Consider the following 17,095-nt stretch of genomic DNA (forward strand, 5'->3'; position numbering starts at 1 on the left):
AAATGATGCTGGGCACATGGAAAGATGATTAATAATAACAGAACTATGTTTATTGTTAGAACAAAGTCCCTAACTCAGGGCCACAGCATATCGTTGTGCAAGTTGTGCAGTGTACTACCTTCACTGCTGTGTGTTTCAGCCTTTTTCCTCATTCTCATCAAAGGAATTTGACTGCAAGGTCCCCTGGTTAATGTTTAGCCCTGCTCAATAGCCAAGAGACCAGGAGATCTTGGGTCTCAGCTCAGCCACATGTCTGCTAGCCAGGAGGCCCTCACCAACCAAGGATTTTAACCCGAGGCTCATTCACTCACTGTTCTCATCTACTAAAAATGGACATATAATAAAAGGCAAGTTGAGGCTTAAGAGCAGTGTGAAAATCAAAAGGATTAGATATTCTAAGTTATCTTGTTTGGGCACCAATTGCTTATGTCAGCCTTACAGAATTTACCTATAGGTAGCCAACCCCAGAATCAGTCGGAAGAAACATACAGTGCCCTTCTAGACATTTGGTGTCCCAATTCTTGGCACTGTAACCTTATCTGGAGGCACTGGGCTCTGGCAAGGCAACTTGGAAATTTCTATTCTCTGCATCAATACTGATTTTAAAGGCACTCCCCTCTCCCTACTTACAGGGCCAGCATGAGCTTTGCAGAGTCACTTCTGACAGGGAAGCAGAAGTGGGAATGACTCCACAAAGGAAAAGAACCTTCAATGGGATCAGCTGGGTCAATGAGCACATATTCTGTGCAAGGTGACCAGATCAAAGGGGAGCAAAACCGATATAGCCCCTCCCTTCCAGGCACTACAGATGAAGCAGACTGGTGAACAGAAGGCTGCCATTGAAGTGTGTCAGGCTCAAAGAAGGATACTGGCCCCTAGAGGTCCTATTTTCAGCAGGCTCGAGGTGTCTATATGCACAGATATCTACATCTGTGGCTTTGGGACCAAGTGGAGTGGAGTGAAGGATAAGGAGTTTCATGAAGGGAAAAAGAACTAGAGTTTCTTTCAAGTGTGTCTTAGGCACTGTTTCAGGCACTTTCACGTATGTATTTCTATTAGTCTTCCCATCAACCCATCAAAGTCGGTGCCATTATTGCCAGTTGGCAGATGAGAATCCCGAGGCTTAGAAGGAGTATATCATTTTCCCAGCTAGTAAGAAACAGTAGTGTCCAGACTGAAAATTGCCTTATCTGACTCCAAGGGACAATCCCATCGAATCAAGGACTCCTAAGGTGAGGCAAAACGTACTTGCACAGCAGTCATTTCCAGGTGTCCATGGAGACATTAGCTCTTTCCATGGCATCATGAAAGCTAAGTGTAAGAAAGGGCTTTGTTGACACCAGCAAGGAGACTACATCTCAAAAACAAAAGCAAGTTGCCTGCCAAGACCTGGGCTGTTCTTCTCTTTTCCTCTTGGCACAGTTACCTTTTCTTCTGATGAATAGATTTGCTTGTTTTGTTAAAATCTTTCTTTTTTTTTGAGCCTAATAATGACTGAAAATGAAACCCAGTATTTGCCGAGACTGAAAAATCTCCCCTGCCTCTTCCTCAGCAATTCTGAAGTTTTCTTGTTTGGAAATTTTACTTTTAAACCCACCACAATAGCTTGGCATTCCGGGATCTCGGCAGCAAGGGCACAGAGGTCAGCTCCTCTCCCCTTTCCCTTTCCTCAGCAGCCAAAAGATAAGGTTGCTCCAAGAGAAACAGCCACTCCCAGGTTATTGCTGAAGGAAATATTTGCAAGATCCAGGAAGTGAGACACAAGGAGGCTTGCACAGGGAGGGGAGAAGGGCCAAAGAGTTTGTTGTTGCTACCCTTCTCTGCCTCTGGCATCACAGAACTTAAAGTAAAGAACAACTCATCTGGCAATGACAAATGCAAGTAGCAAGACTCGTCCTGAACCTTCTACAGCCCCCCAGGAGGCTGTTGTAAAGTGTCCTTTGAAGACATCAGAGAAGTCATTGTATTATTGGGACTGTCCTGGGTAAAGACTAGCTCCCTTTCTCCAATGGCCCCAACTTAGAATTTTGAAGAGGTCTTCCCATTATTCCTTTGGATTTTACATAGTGTCATGGAAATGGTGGCAAGGGATGATAACAATCGGTCTTGTTTACTGAGAGTCCATCATGCATCGGGCACAGGGCTGGACAGCAGAAAGACCTGATTTCATTTAACTCTCAAGACATCTTCTGGCATAGGTTTTCTTTTGTCCATGTTAGAAATGAGGCTCAGAGAAGTTAAACAACTTGGTGAACACAAAGGGAATAGGGGCCAGGAGAAGTAATAGCTGAGGTCTCTCATGCCCACGCTTTTGCTAATAAAACATGCTGCCTCGCCAGGGTTCTGATAACCTTCTCAAGAGATTTAATAAAAGGCATTTTAGGAATAAGTAAAACACTGTCAAGGGACCTGGATGGTCTGATATCCACGAGAACAATTCCGCTGAGGATCAGGCTGGCCAAGGCAATCAAGGTTCTATTCTCTGATATGCAGAGGTTCTGAAACTTGGGCATGCATCAGAGCCACCTAGAGGGCTTATTCAAACAAAGACTGCTGGGTTCTACCCCAGAATGTCTGATTTAGTAAGTCTGGGGAAGGGTGGAGAATTTTTGTTTCTAACAATTTCCCAGATGATGATGGTATTGCTGGTCTGGGACCACACTTTGAGATCTGCTCTAATCATCATTACCTACCAGGTTCCCAACTCATCAGGTTATCTTAAGAGGTATAAAGCCATTTGGAAAAAAAAAACTTCTCAAAACTAAATTCATTCAAGTAACTATATATATATATATATATATATATATATATACATATATATATATATATATATATATATATATATATACACCATCCATGTGACAACTGGGCTGAAGATTTACAAAATAAAATAATGGGAATACTGGAGGTCCAAAAAGTTCTGGGAATCCTGATGTTATTCAAGGAAATTTGGTGCCCAACCATGGTTAAGCAATGGATGGGTCAGGGAAAGAGAGGGAGTGTTGTCTATTTGAGTCCTCATGTATACCAGATGTTAATGTACTGAATTTTAAAGAATACAATGGGAAAGTTATAAAGAACATGATTCTATCTTGTCTAAAAGTTTAAAAGGCATTTTTGGGGCACCTGGGTGGCTCAGTCAGTTAAGCATCCAACTTCAGCTCAGATCATGATCTCGTGGTTCGTGAGTTCAAGCCCCACGTCAGGCTCTGTGCTGACAGCTCAGAGCCTGGAGCCTGCTTCAGAATCTATGTCTCCCTCTGTCTCTGCCCTTCCCCTGCTCATGCTCTCGTGCTCTCTCTCTGTCTTTCTTTATTTCTCTCTCTCTCTCAAAAATAAACATTTAAAAAATAAAAAAGACATTCTTGTTCAATTATTAATGAGAATTATTATTATGGAGTAGTTCTCTGTGATGCATGTATTTAACATTTAAGAGTAACCCTAAAAATTCAGGAAATGTAGTAACTGGTCATTTTGCAAAGGATATGAATTTGACTTCAAGGCATCGCAATACTGGCTTATAGGACAAGTCACCAAAGAAAGGAGAGAGCCTAGTCAACAACTTGGCATTTCAATGTGGCTTGGTGGGTTTCTATTTGCCATTGAGGTACACAGGTGCAGTAACTGTGGCAGAGAGAAAATGTGCTTCTTTTGAATAATGGCACTGAAATGCAAATTATCTGTAAGCTAGTACTGGACACAGAAGTGATGGAAAGTTCTTAAGAAAGTGATGCTTCTCAGCTAGAAAATACAATGTTTATTTGTGGGGTTGGGGAGGTTCTATGTTGGGGTGGTAGTGACAGATTTGGAAATTCGCAAAGGTCTGGTGATGTACACCCTCAGAAACATCAAAGCTCTTACAGATTTAAATAAGCAGAAGTGTTGGTTGATGGAGAATTCTATCAAACTGAATTCTAGGTAACAGTGAGATCAAATGTGTTTAGTAAGTAATATTGTCTATCTGTCATTAGTATGTGGTTCTTTCCAAAGTCTTTGATCTTTAACTTCCCAGGCCTAAATCAAACCAACCAGTTCTCTTCTTGAGATTTTCTTTTTCATTATAAAAATCCAGCAATTTGACATATACCCAAAAAACACCATGCACATTCAATTCCAGCTACTTACACTTTACCAGTTGCCTTTCTGAATTTTCTTTGTGTATGGCTACTATCAGATTCAACATGTGATTTAGGATTTAGCCCTTTTTTGGTTAATATTATTACAAATACTCATTTCTGTGCAAGAGCCAATATTTGTACACCTGCCATTGTTAATGGCTATATTCTGTTCCATGATGATAATATATTAGCATGGTAAATGGTTTCCCCGATTATAAATAGCACTACTATGAATATATTTAAACAAATCATTTTTTCCTTTTTAGGTTATTCCCTTGGGGGTCTGCTGGGCCAAAGAGTATGAACAAATAGCTTTGTAACTTCTGTCACATATTTCTAGATTGCCCTCCAGAAAAACTGAATCAACTTATACTGCTCCCAGAAACAGTTTCCCCACAGCCTTGTCAAGATAATGTTTTGTAATTTCTACTGATCATTTCCATTAATTGTTGATAGTTTAATAAGCAAGTTGTGATATGTGGAAGTTGTTTTTGTTTGCATGTCTTTAATTGCTAGTGATCTTGTACTTTTCCATGCAGTTATTTTACTGCCTTTATTTTCTCATGTGTAAAGTCCCTGCCCAGTTTCCTTGCTCTTTTATGAAGCTGAATCTGAAAGCTGACTTTCTATATCTATATCCATTCTTTATATTTTTTGGACAGTCAACTGTTATCAGTGATGCTGGCCCCAGATATTTTTCTCATTCTGTTGTTCAGCTTTATATTACATTTTGTTGTACAAAGGTCCCTCCCCCCCAACTTTCATATATTTAAAATCATCCATCTTGTCTCTAATGGTATCCTCCATTTAACAGACACAAATTTATCTTCTATCCAAGCTGGAATAAATATGCTAATTCACTGTCTGATTTTTTGAATTTACTACAGAGTAAAGTGTGTACTAGTTATCTAAGTTAATCATTCTTGGGTGCCTGGGTGGCTCAGTCAGTTAAGCATCCGACTTTGGCTCAGGTCATGATCTCATGGTCCATGAGTTTGAGTCCCGCGGTGGGCTCTGTGCTGACAGCTCAGAGCCTGGAGCCTGCTTCAAACTGTGCGTCTCCCTCTCTCTCTGCCCCTCTCCCACTCGTGCTCTGTCTCTGTCTCTCAAAAATAAAATAAACGTTAACAAAATTAATTATTCTCCATAATGATACCTACAATTCCAACATTAAAGAAAGAATGATTGCTTTCTCCAGTTCAGGGATGTTTCCAGTGCTCTATATTCTTAGAATAGCTTGAATCTATTCCTAGAATCTTTAAAAAAAACATTTCACTGTTTTCCTGTTTTCAACGCACTATCATATGGTTTTGATAATTGTCACTTTATGACAGGCTTTAAAATCTGATAGGGTAGGTCTACCATCATTTCCTTTTTATTTAAAATTTTTTTTTTTCAACATTTATTTATTTTTGGGACAGAGAGACAGAGCATGAACGGGGGAGGGGCAGAGAGAGAGGGAGACACAGAATCGGAAACAGGCTCCAGGCTCTGAGCCATCAGCCCAGAGCCTGACGCGGGGCTCGAACTCACGGACCGCAAGATCATGACCTGGCTGAAGTCGGACGCTTAACCGACTGCGCCACCCAGGTGCCCCTCATTTCCTTTTTAAATAAATGTATTCTTTGGTATTACTGCCTACTTGTTCTTCCAGATAAATTTCACTATGAATTTGGCAAGTTCTATAAAGTCCCACAGTGACTCTAATCAGTATTAACTTAGGGAGTGTTATAATCATTGCTATATTTAGTCTTCCCAAATTGAAGCAGAGTACAGCTATGCATTTATTCAGGTCTTTATTTCTCCCATTAGAGTTTTATAATTTTCCTTGGATAAGTTTTGTGTGTCCAGGATTAAATTAATACCCAGATATTTAAATTCCCTTTGTCACGCTTTTGACAAATCCTTCCATGCCTCGGAAGACTGCATTCTTCTTAGATGCAAAGCCTTCCTGAAAAGTGTACTCTTCCTAATACAATGAGATTCAACTCTGAATTATCCATTTTCTTTCACTCAGCAAATAGGAAATGTGTACTAGATATTCTATACTCTGCTTATGGTGTGGTTTGATAAAAGGAAGGAAGAAAGCCCTAGGCTGAGAACTGAAACAACTGGGTAGTAGTCCAGTTTTGTCACGTACTTGCTTTATAATCCCAGAAGCAAAGGGCTTTGGAGTCAGATGCCTGTTTGACCTTGGGAAAAGGACTTTAATCTATCTGTAAGTTCCCTTGTCTGTAAAATTGGGTCAATAAATGGTAACTATCTTGTAGGGTCATGATAAATAATGAATAATGAAAGGGAAATGCTTATAGCAGTGCCTGACACATAAGAAACACTTAATAAACGTTAGCTATTATACCTTTTGTTGTCGTTGCTAATAATAGTATAATACTACCTTTCCTGAGTCTCAGCTTCCTTCAGTGAAATGGGAAAAAATAAGGCTTAACTGCATAGGGTTGTTGTGAGGATTAACTGTAAATGTGGCCATGTGTATAAAAACACTCTACACACTTTAAAGCTCTGTGCCAAGTGGTAAAATGGAAAGGATCACAGGAAGCAATTGTAGGTACAGAAAACAAAAAGAGATAATTTGGAAAATACTTTCTTTTGGCTTTTAAATACATAGCTTATGTATATAGCTTTTTCTCCCAGCAGAGCTACTCACCGCCGGTTTTCCCTCCTGCTAATATTATAATGCATTTGCATTCTCTGCACACAAACCAAATAACAGTGGAGGGATACAACCAAGAGTGTAACTACCTGGAATTAAAATTCATTGCAGGCTTCCAAACAAAGACAATGGCTCAAGAATATACATTTGATTTTCCCACCTACACCCATCATTCCAATTGAGACAGAAACGACATAAAAAATGTTAAAAATTTGTATTGTGGTGGTTGGAGGGGAAGGTGAGCGGAAACTCCATCAAGATTTCTCTTCTTAAATGTCATCTCTGCCCTTGACCTTCTCATCTTCCCTGAGGTCATAAACTGTCATCCATCTTAAGAATCCATACTCTTTTTCCTTCCATTGACCTCTCTCTTCTGGTTTTAAATTTAAACCAGTCTCCCAGATCCTGACCAAACCTTCACTTAAACCAATGGTTCTCATCAGTAGCTGGAATAAGAATCACTTGCAGGGCTGTTAAAATACAGACTGTGGGCCCCATCCCAGTTTCTGATTCAGTAGGTCTGAGTGGGGCCTTGGAATTTTCATCCCTAACAAATTCAGAGGAGATACTGAGGGTGTTGGTCCTAGGAACACATTCTGAGAACCACCAACTTAAAACTCATTGCTCTAATTACCACCCCATTTATCTCATTCCTTTCCCTGGCCAACTTTTAGAGCATTTTGAAGTGTTCGAATTCTTCCTTTAAAATGTTTTTCAAATCACATGGTCACCCTAACACATATTCATTGTATTAAAATTAATGAAAGGAAACTGAAACCTTCCTACAGTGCTAGTGGAAATGGGAAATGGTACAGCCACTTTGAAAAACAGGCTGTTCCTTGGAAAGTTAATAGAATTACCATATGGCCCCCAAATTCCACTCTTAAGTATGAGAGAACTGAAAACATGTCCACACAGAAACTTGTACATGAATGGTCATGGCAGCATTATTCACAACAGCTAAAAAGTGAAAATAACACAAATGTCCACTAAATAGATAAGTGGATACATAAAAAGTGGTATATCCATACAGTGGACTATTATTTGGCAAAGAAAAGGCATGAAATACTGATACAGGCTACAACACAATGAACCATTATAGCACACGAAGTGAAAGAAGCCAGACACAAAAGCCCTCATATTGTATCATTCCATCTACTGGAAGTGTACAGTATAGGCAAATCCACGGGAACAGAAAGTAGATTTGTGGTTGCTTGAGGTTGATGGTGGGAATGGGGAGTGACTATAAATGGGCACAGGGAATCTTTGTAGGGAGATGGATAGGTCTTAAAATTGGATTGTGGTGATGATTGCATAGCATCATAAATTTACCAAAGCTCACTGAATTCTACACTTAAAATAGGTGAATTTATGATGTGTAAAGTTCTATACATTTTTCTTCTATGAATACCCCTCACAGACCATCATGCCATCTACTTGCTATGCCCATTGCTTTACTAAGTTTGCTTTCTTGAAGGTCACTTGCTATTCCCAATTGTCAGAGCCAGTAGCAATTCTCTCTGTATCTTCTGTGATGGTGCACTGGCCAACCTCTTCTGCCACACCAGCTGCTTGCCCATTCAGTTTCCTTTACTGGTTCTTCTTCCTCATCCTACTCCCTGCCTGGATGATTGACAAACCTCCTGCAAAGAATCCACCTGTCTTCCTCACTAATTTCAAGTTCAACATATCTCAACTCAAGCTTATCTTCTGCACCAAGCTAGCTCCCCTCTCTCACCTGTCCCAGCTACTTCAATAACTTTCTCCAGGTCACCTGGGGCTCAGAGTGTTGTTGTTTTGCCCAGAGTTATTTTTGACTTATTTCCTTTCTTTCCCAAATTCCAGTCACCAGTTCTCTCTACTCTTCCCTCAAAACGTGTCACTTATTTGTAAACAAATCATTTGAACAGACAATTCACTTGAGAAACAATGCAAATATTAAATAAACACACGAAAACATTTCAAACTAGAATAATCAAAGTAAGCCAATTAAAATTATAATAGGTGCCATTTATGCCCATTGCATTAGAAACATTTTCCACAGATGGCAAGATTTGGGGGAAAATGGTATCCTTATATATTGCTAATGGCAGTGTAAATTGCCTCCTGGGAAAACAATTTGGTGAAATCGATCAAGAACAAGAAGAATGTTCACATTGCTTCAACTAGTAATCACAACTCTAGATAATTATTTTAATGAGATAATTCACAATGAGAAAAAGGTTATAGCTACTCCAAATTTTTCTGCAGCATTACTTTATAATAGCAAGAAATTTGAAACAACCTAATTATCCAACAATTTGGGAATGATTAAGCAAATTACAGCACATTAAGCTGGTGAAATATGCAGCCATTAAAATTTATAACAATTGAGGAGGCCTGTATAGTAACATGAAAAATTGTTTGCCAAGTAATGCTTAGTGGGGAAAAAAAAGAAGCCGGACACACAAAAATCGCATCTACATAGTTTTTATATAACTATGCCAAAAAAATCTCCATACCTATAGATAAGAGCTGGTAGGGAAATAAAAACAATCAGGGTGTTTGGGTGGTAGGAATAAGGCTACTTTTTCTTCTGTTTTTAATTTTCTGTAATTTTGTTTTCACAATAAACATCTCCGCACACCCCCCCTCCAATATATCACACATATTTATCTATCTCTTCTGCTTCATTCCTACTGCACCTCCACCTTCCCAATCCAAGGCCCTCCTCTTTCATGCCTGGATCACTTACCCTAATTTTTCTTCCTTCAACCTATCTAGGCTACAAATGCAGCAAGTTTGCCTCAGTACCACATTTATCACATCATTTACCTGATCAATAACCTGCAGTATCTTTCGTATTTGTGATACTATATAGTTTTCAAGGCCTACCTATCCTGGTCCAATATTTCACTCTTCACCCCTTTCCTCTACTGTTACTGCTGCTGCTGCTCCCCCATATTCCTCTTTATTATTACAACTAACATTTACCGAGGGTTTACTGTGCCAGGTTTTGTTCCAAATGCTTTGTACCTATTTTCCAATTTAATCCTGGCAACAATCACCTAAGCTAGGTACTCTTACCCCATTTCACAAATAAAGAAACTGATAGGGCAGAGAGAGGAAGAGCCACCCACTTGCCAAGGTTACACAAGCTAGAGAAAATAAGAATCTGGATTTGAACCCAGGCAGGCTGATTCCAAGGCCAGAACCATTAACCCGTGAAGTTTATTTCTCCAACATACTCTGCTTAGCCCCCTTGGGTTTTTCCTCCTGTAGGTCCCAGCCTTCAGTTTTCTTACCCTCCAGCAAACTTAAATAGAAAACAATTTATCATGTATTGGCTCCTTACCACGTGCCAGATACTTCTTGTTTAAACCATGTATTTGACACTTTTCATCTTACAACAACTCGTCAGAGTAAGCAAAAGTTAAGTTTAAATCCTGGTTTGTCCCTTTGATAGCCATGAGACCTTCAGTAAACTACTATAACTTCTCTGAGCCTCATATCTTTCTCTGAGTCAGTGGTTCCCAAAGTGTGATCCCAGGACCAGCTGCATGAGCATCACCTGGACAACCTTGTTAGAAATGCGGATTTTTAGTTTTATTCCATACCTACTGAATCACAGTTTCTGGAAGGGGTTGGGGGGTAAGTGTAGGATCCACCTGTCTGTGTTTTAACAAGCCCTCCAGGTGTTTCTAAAGCACATTCAAGTTTGAAAGCCACTGTTCTAGTTATAATAATACATACCTGAAAGGATCTTGGAAAATATAAAACATAACATAATATGTGTAACTTAGCTTGCAGCACATTGTTTTGTAAGTGGTAATTTATGATTATTGCTACTTAACTTTGTGTGGGTTAGTCTTCCTTGCTCAAGCTGTGGGTGGACAGGCATTGTGCTTCCTGATGCTCGCTCTCTAATATTCCCCTGCTTGCCTAGAAAAAGGCAGTGCATACACTAGGTTTTGAATAAAGTCCTCTTACTTCACTGGCTGACTGGGAAGAGAACCATTTTGTAGAAGCACTGTAGCTGAGTCTAGTGTCTCTAAAGGTAGACCACCTGGGTCTAATCAACTCACACTTGTGGGATTTTAGTAACGTGAATTTATCAGTTTCTTCTGCCAGAGAGACTAATAATAACTACCCCTTTAGGTTATGGTGATAGACACAGTTGACCTTTGAACAACGTGGGGGTTAGGGACACCAATCCCCACCCCCCATGCAGTTGGAAATCCATGTATAACTCTCGACTCCCCCAAAACTTAACTACTAACAGCCTACTGTTGACTGGCAGCCTTACTGATAACATAGTCAATGAGCTCATATTTTGTATGTCTTAGGTACCATATGCTATATTCTTATGAGGAAGTAAGCTAGGGAAAAGAAAAATTTCATTAAGCAAATCATAAGTTGGGGGGGGCACCAGGATGGCTCAGTCAGTTGATTTCAGCCCAGGTCACGATCTCATGGTTTGTGAGATTGAGCCCCGTGTAGGTGTAGGACTCTGTGCTGACAGCGTGGAGCCTGCTTGGGATTCTCTCTCCGTTTCTCTTTGCCCCTCCCTCACTTGCTCTCTCTCAAAATAAATAAACAAACATTTTAAAAAATCATTAAGGAGAGAAAATATATTTAAAGTACTGTATTGTATTCATTGGAAAAAAAAATCCATGTATAAGCAAACCCATGCAGTTCAGACCTGTGTCATTCAAGGGTCAGCTGTAAATATTTGTAAAGTGCTTTGGTGCCTAGAATAGAGCAATGTGCTCAAGAAATTCTAGTTAGCATTATTATTTTTGTGTCATTTCACCCATTCAATGGTGGAGGAGGCTCTGTTTCCTCAGTTGGTAGGCCAACGGCAAATACCTCTTGAGGGACTTCTCTGTGTCAGGCGCTATGTTAGGCACAGAGGATAAGTCTCTGTGGTAAGAAGATAAGGCCGAGATGTGGTCTCCTCTCTCAAAGGTCTCAGTCTAATATGGGAAACTCAGCAGATCCACAGCAGGGAATCAGACCAGCCAGAGAGTTCCAAAGGCCTCAGACTTCTGAGACAGGATGCTGAGGGATCCTTTTGAAAGGTTTCCTTTGGGATCCTAATCGATGAAGTTGTAAGGGGAAAAGCATAAACTTTGGGGCTAGACAAACCTGGGTCCAAATTCTGGCCTCATCGCTTATTGGTTGTGTGACCTCATCTATAAAATATGTAATGAAATGAACTGTTGTGGGGAATAAATGAGATTATGGGTTAAAAAAGATCCAGTCCAGTGACTGACACTTAGTAGATTATTCAAAAATGTTGGGTTCCTCTCTTTTCTCATGGCCAACCAGAAACCTGATGGGTGTCCCATACTTTGGAGTCAAAAGAAAGCCAAAATTATTCCTGAATGTACCACCAAATCACAGGGGGTCAGAAGACCCAGGATTCTAGTCCACTTCCTTGGTGCTCCCTCCATTGGTGCCCCCACAGAGGCACAACTAAGGGCCTTCTTCCTCCTTCATTTCTAGAGTTTGAGTTAAAGAATCAATATAATTTCAGGGTATCTTGTGTAATTTGACCTACAGAAGAACTGGCTAAAAGAACACATCAAGGAATTTCATGAAAAAGAAGGCTGCCAGGCTGATTGATGGAGAGCAAACTGGAAAAACTAACTGTCCACTCCTTCTAGTCGCCTATGGCAAGCGGGCTTATCTCTGGGGAGCATGAGCACTGGGTGCCAAGCTCCTCACATTACAGGAGTAGACTCTCTACTTTTTTTTTCCTTAAGGGTTTTGTCCAAGCAACTCTCTTCCCTTTAGTCCAGGCCATATGTGCTGTTTGCAAAAATGTCCCTACCTTCTTCCAGGAATTTTAATCTATCGTTAGCATGATCTGCCCCTGGATATGCCTTAAGTTCTTCACAAGCCCTGTAAAAAGAAAGGTGGCAGAGGCCAAAAAACAGGTGGCTCCAACAAAGGAGGCAAAGGCACAGTGGTAGATGGACAGTCTTATCTCGTCTCTGTACTTTCCAATTAATTGTCCAGTGGCTGCTGTGGATGTGAGCATACTTTATGCCGTCTCACCTATATTTCAGCATGACCTGCTCCCACATGTCCTTGTGGGTGGGCAAGACTGCCCCAGGCCTCTGAGCTGATGGGCACACTTCCCCACAACATACTGACTACTATGTATTCCAAAACATCATAGTGATCAGTTTGGTCTGTAGCCCAGCTGCCTGGGGAGCAGGCTAGATTACATCTGTGGTATGAAGTTCTTGGTATGGACACACCAGGCCAGGTTCCTCAAAGGAAACCGAGCAAACAGAAGATCTTACCAATTTCTATAGAAGTCTCAGAGACATCAACGCACCCCACTCCCTGAGTGATCACTTACCTCCCTGACTGGCTGGTCTTCCTGTTTCCTGTTATTGGTTTCCATTTATCCCCAGAAAATTCCTGCAAAGCAAAATTCTGATAAATTAGGGAGCTCTGAGCAGCCAGGTATCCAGATGTCTTCAAAAATGTGAAGAGGTCAGAAGCCTGTCCCTGACCAGACCCCGCTCCCCGCACTTGGTTTCTTCTACTTTCCCACACAGGCTAGAGAAATATGCACCTGGAGTGCTGCCTTTCTGTCCAGAGGCCTGGTGAACTGCTGGGGGCATGCAGAGACTAAGAGAGTACTCAGAGACCTGGATCATGTGCTCTAGAAACTCCGTGTTTCCCTCTCTTTCTCCACTCCCCTCCCAAACCATCTTGTAAACGAGTTTAGCACGTTTGCTGTTTGCTCTGGCTCTTGTGAAGCAGGTCTTTTTGTTTATTCTGCCACATGAACCTGCTCATTCCTCTTGCCTCTTCTAACATAGAAAGCATCTTCTTCGAAGCCCTGGCCCTTGAGGGGGCTTTCAGGCCTGAAGCCCCGTGCTGCTCTAACCTTTTCCCAAGGTGAGGCACACACAGAGCATGCATGCCAGCACACCTTTGTACTGCAGGGGCCCTTCCTTATCCTCCCAGATCCACTGGTAGCGGCTGAGGCGGGCTCATCTCTGGGGAACACGAGTGCCAGGTGCCACGGTCCCCACATTACAGAAGCATGCTCTCCACCCTGGACATTTTTTCCTTAAGGGCTTTGCCCAAGCAAACTGTAGCTCAAGCCATATGTGCCATTTGTAAAAATGCTCCTCCCTTCCTATTCTAGATCCAAATCTGATGCAAATTTGCCTTTTGACATTCTCCCTGACTTTGCATGCAGCATTCTCTACCTGGCAACCCAAAGCTTAACTCAACAGGAAAGCACAATTTTTCCTAAACCTCACTGATCTCCCAAATTCCCTCTTCCTCCAATGCTGTCATTAGTCCTATTCAAAGTTTTATTAACCTTTGCCCCAGTAAAAAAAAAATTTGCTCCCTTTTGGGGGTAAGATACTTAGTGTCTGTCATTCTGGCTAAGACACTTATTAGCTGTGCTGTCTGAGGGAAGTTATATCACCTCTCTGAACCTCAGCTTCCTATCTAGTAAATAAGGGCTATGCCATCAAGCTTTGCTGGCTTCCCCGGAGTGAGTACAAAATGGGATATGCATAGAGAATGCCTAGCACAATGCTTGGCATGCGAGAGGCTGTAGATGTTAGCAGTCACAAGAAAGATGAGGTTTTATAGCTTTCCCAAGACCAGAGCGGTCCCTGCCTGTACTTGTCATATTAGAGCAGCTATGACCACTTGTTAGACTTCAAACTCTGCCTCAACACCCTTCTGAGATGTTCCTGCCCTCAAAGACACTATTACTCCTTCAGGCACAGTGGGATCCAGGATTTCCTGTCCATGCCCTGTGGAAAGTGCTCAGTAAATAGCAGTGGCCAAACCAAAGTCCTGTCCCAATTTGCAACCTCCTTGTCAGCTCCCCAGTATCACCTTACTTTGTTTCCTTGAATCACTTAAGTTGGTGTAAACTGCCTGTACTCTATGGACCAATGAGGCAGTGAGCCCTACAGCTTGTCGCAGACGGGGTTCAATTGTTGCCCCAATCGAAGTTATACTGCTAGAAGGCATCCTGCCATACTGGAGAGGGCCTGGGCTTTTCTTTCTCTTTCTTTTTGCATTCCAATTTTCTCTTTATTTGATTGGCCCAGGTTAAACTTAATGAAAATGCTAAATATTAACAAGGTTATGGGGAAGACAAGCACTGTCTTCAGGAGGAGAATTTGACAATATCAACCAAGGCTTTTATTTTTTTATCTTTTAAATAGTATATTCTATTTTTTTAATATAATTTACTGTCAAGTTGGCTAACATACAGTGTCTACAGTGTGTTCTTGGTTTGGGGTGTAGATTCTCATGATTCATCGTTTACATACAACACCCAGTGCTCATCCCAACAATGCCCATCATGCATTTTCCCCTCTCCCCTTTCCCCCCATCAACCCTCAGTTTGGGCCTGGGCTTTTCAATTAGCTTATGGAGAGGCAGTGTAGCACAACTAGGAGCTTGGCCTCTGAAGCTAGATGACATGGATTCAAATACCACACCTGCCCTTCCCTAGTGGTATGACTTCAGGCAAACTACACAGCTTCTCTTTAGCTTATCTCCCCCAGCTATTTAATAGTGAGATCATCATAATAACAGTACCTATTTCCCGATTGCTTCCAGGACTAAATGAGTTGATACATATAAAGTGCCTAGAATAATACTGAGTGCAAAGTGGATACTCAAATGTCAGTTATGGTTATGTTGCTCAAGTTTTGCGTTTGCCACTTGCTAGATGTGTCACCTCTGTGAGCCTCAGCTTCCTTGGCTATAAAATGGGGATTCTAGGGGTGCCTGGATGGCTCAGTCAGTTGAGTGTCCGACTTCAGCTCAAGTCGTGATCTTGCAGTTCGTGAGTTCGAGCCCCGCATCGGGTTCTGTGCTGACAGCTCAGAGACTGGAGCCTGCTTTGAATTCTGTGTCTCCCTCTCGCCCTGCCCCTTCCCTGCTTGCACTCTGTCTCTCTCAAAAATAAATAAACATAAAAAAATAAAAAATTATTTAAAAATGGGGATCCTATTATACCTTAATCTCAAACAATTGTTAAATGAAATAATCTGATAATATGTGAAAAACTAACTGGCATGAAGTATGAGGAATGTAAGTGCATGATGATTTTAGTTCTCTTAAAGTACTAAGGAGCTAATTAGCTCCCTAACCTCTTTCAGGGGCCATAAGGAGCAGAATCTCAACCCTACTTCAGACAGCCACCGACCATCACAACCACCTTGGTCATTTGACCTGGGGTGTCCTATCCCATATTGTAAGTTTTCCTATGTCTGGCATGTACATGTGGGTGTTCAGGTGGCAGGGGAAGAAACAGGCATGAAGTGGCTTCACATATCTGAAAGCCTAGTGTATAAGCAGACTTGCTGAGCTGGTCTAACTGGCATTGGGAACCCATTGTGTCCCCTTCCTTCAGAGTACAAAAGGAGAGGCATGGTGTGGGCACAGGCACACCTGCATTGCTGCTACCAACTGCTGCAACCTTCACATTTCATCTCCTTCTCTTATGGAGCTACCAGCTCTGGGCCAATACTCCTGCAAGCCATCATGTCCTTTCCCCCAACTTCAGACTACTTCCTCTACTGTCTACTCGCAGGACCTTCTTTCAGCAAACATTTCAAACTAAGCTCAAATCTCCCTTTAGTTTAGGAGACAATAACTCACACTCAAAAGATGATAACTCTCTGGTAGATACTGTTCTAAGTGCTTTACCCATGTTCCACCATTTAATCCTCTCAACCAACTTATGAAGTAAGTTATTACTTGCATTTTTTTTTCACATGGGGAAGCTTAGGAATTTGAATGCAGGCAGTCTGGTTCCAGCATCAGTGATTTTTTAATCATTATTTTATATTTCCTCTCCTCTTTGCTTCAACATTTTGTCTTAAGTATTTCCAAGCATCCAGAAAAGTTGAACAAGTTTACAATCATCTATATACCCACCACTTAGATTCTGCAATGATTATGTTACTACATCTGCCTGATTCCATACCTATTCACTCCTCTACCCATCCACCAATCTATCTTACATTCTTGATGCATTTTTAAAGTGACAAAGAGATTTATCCCCATAAATTTGAAAACTTAAAGAAAATAGACAGATTTTTCTTGATGAATTACCAAAGCTCACTCAAGAAGAAAAAGATAACTGAAACGACCTGTATCTATTAAAGAAATGGAATTTGTAGTTTAAAATATTTCCACAAAGAAAACTCCAGGTCCCGATGGCTTCGATGATAAATTCTACTAAACATTTAAGGAAGAAATAATACCAGTAGTATGCAAACTCTTTTTGAAGATGGAAGAGGAGGAACAACCTCCC

General features: G+C 41.1%; 1 protein-coding gene across 3 annotated transcripts in view; it reads right to left on the minus strand.

The window, feature by feature from the left end:
* Positions 1–17,095, minus strand: part of SHROOM4 (shroom family member 4) — a 135,820-nt gene that overhangs the window by 21,419 nt on the left and 97,306 nt on the right. For all 3 annotated transcript variants that reach the window (XM_047844495.1, XM_047844493.1, XM_047844494.1), the window contains exon 4: positions 13,142–13,203. In XM_047844495.1, the coding sequence (XP_047700451.1) occupies positions 13,142–13,203 (62 nt within the window). The remainder of the gene's footprint in view (positions 1–13,141; positions 13,204–17,095) is intronic.

This window comes from Prionailurus viverrinus, chromosome X, assembly GCF_022837055.1.
Source record: "Prionailurus viverrinus isolate Anna chromosome X, UM_Priviv_1.0, whole genome shotgun sequence".
Classification (NCBI taxonomy): Eukaryota; Metazoa; Chordata; class Mammalia; order Carnivora; family Felidae; genus Prionailurus; species Prionailurus viverrinus.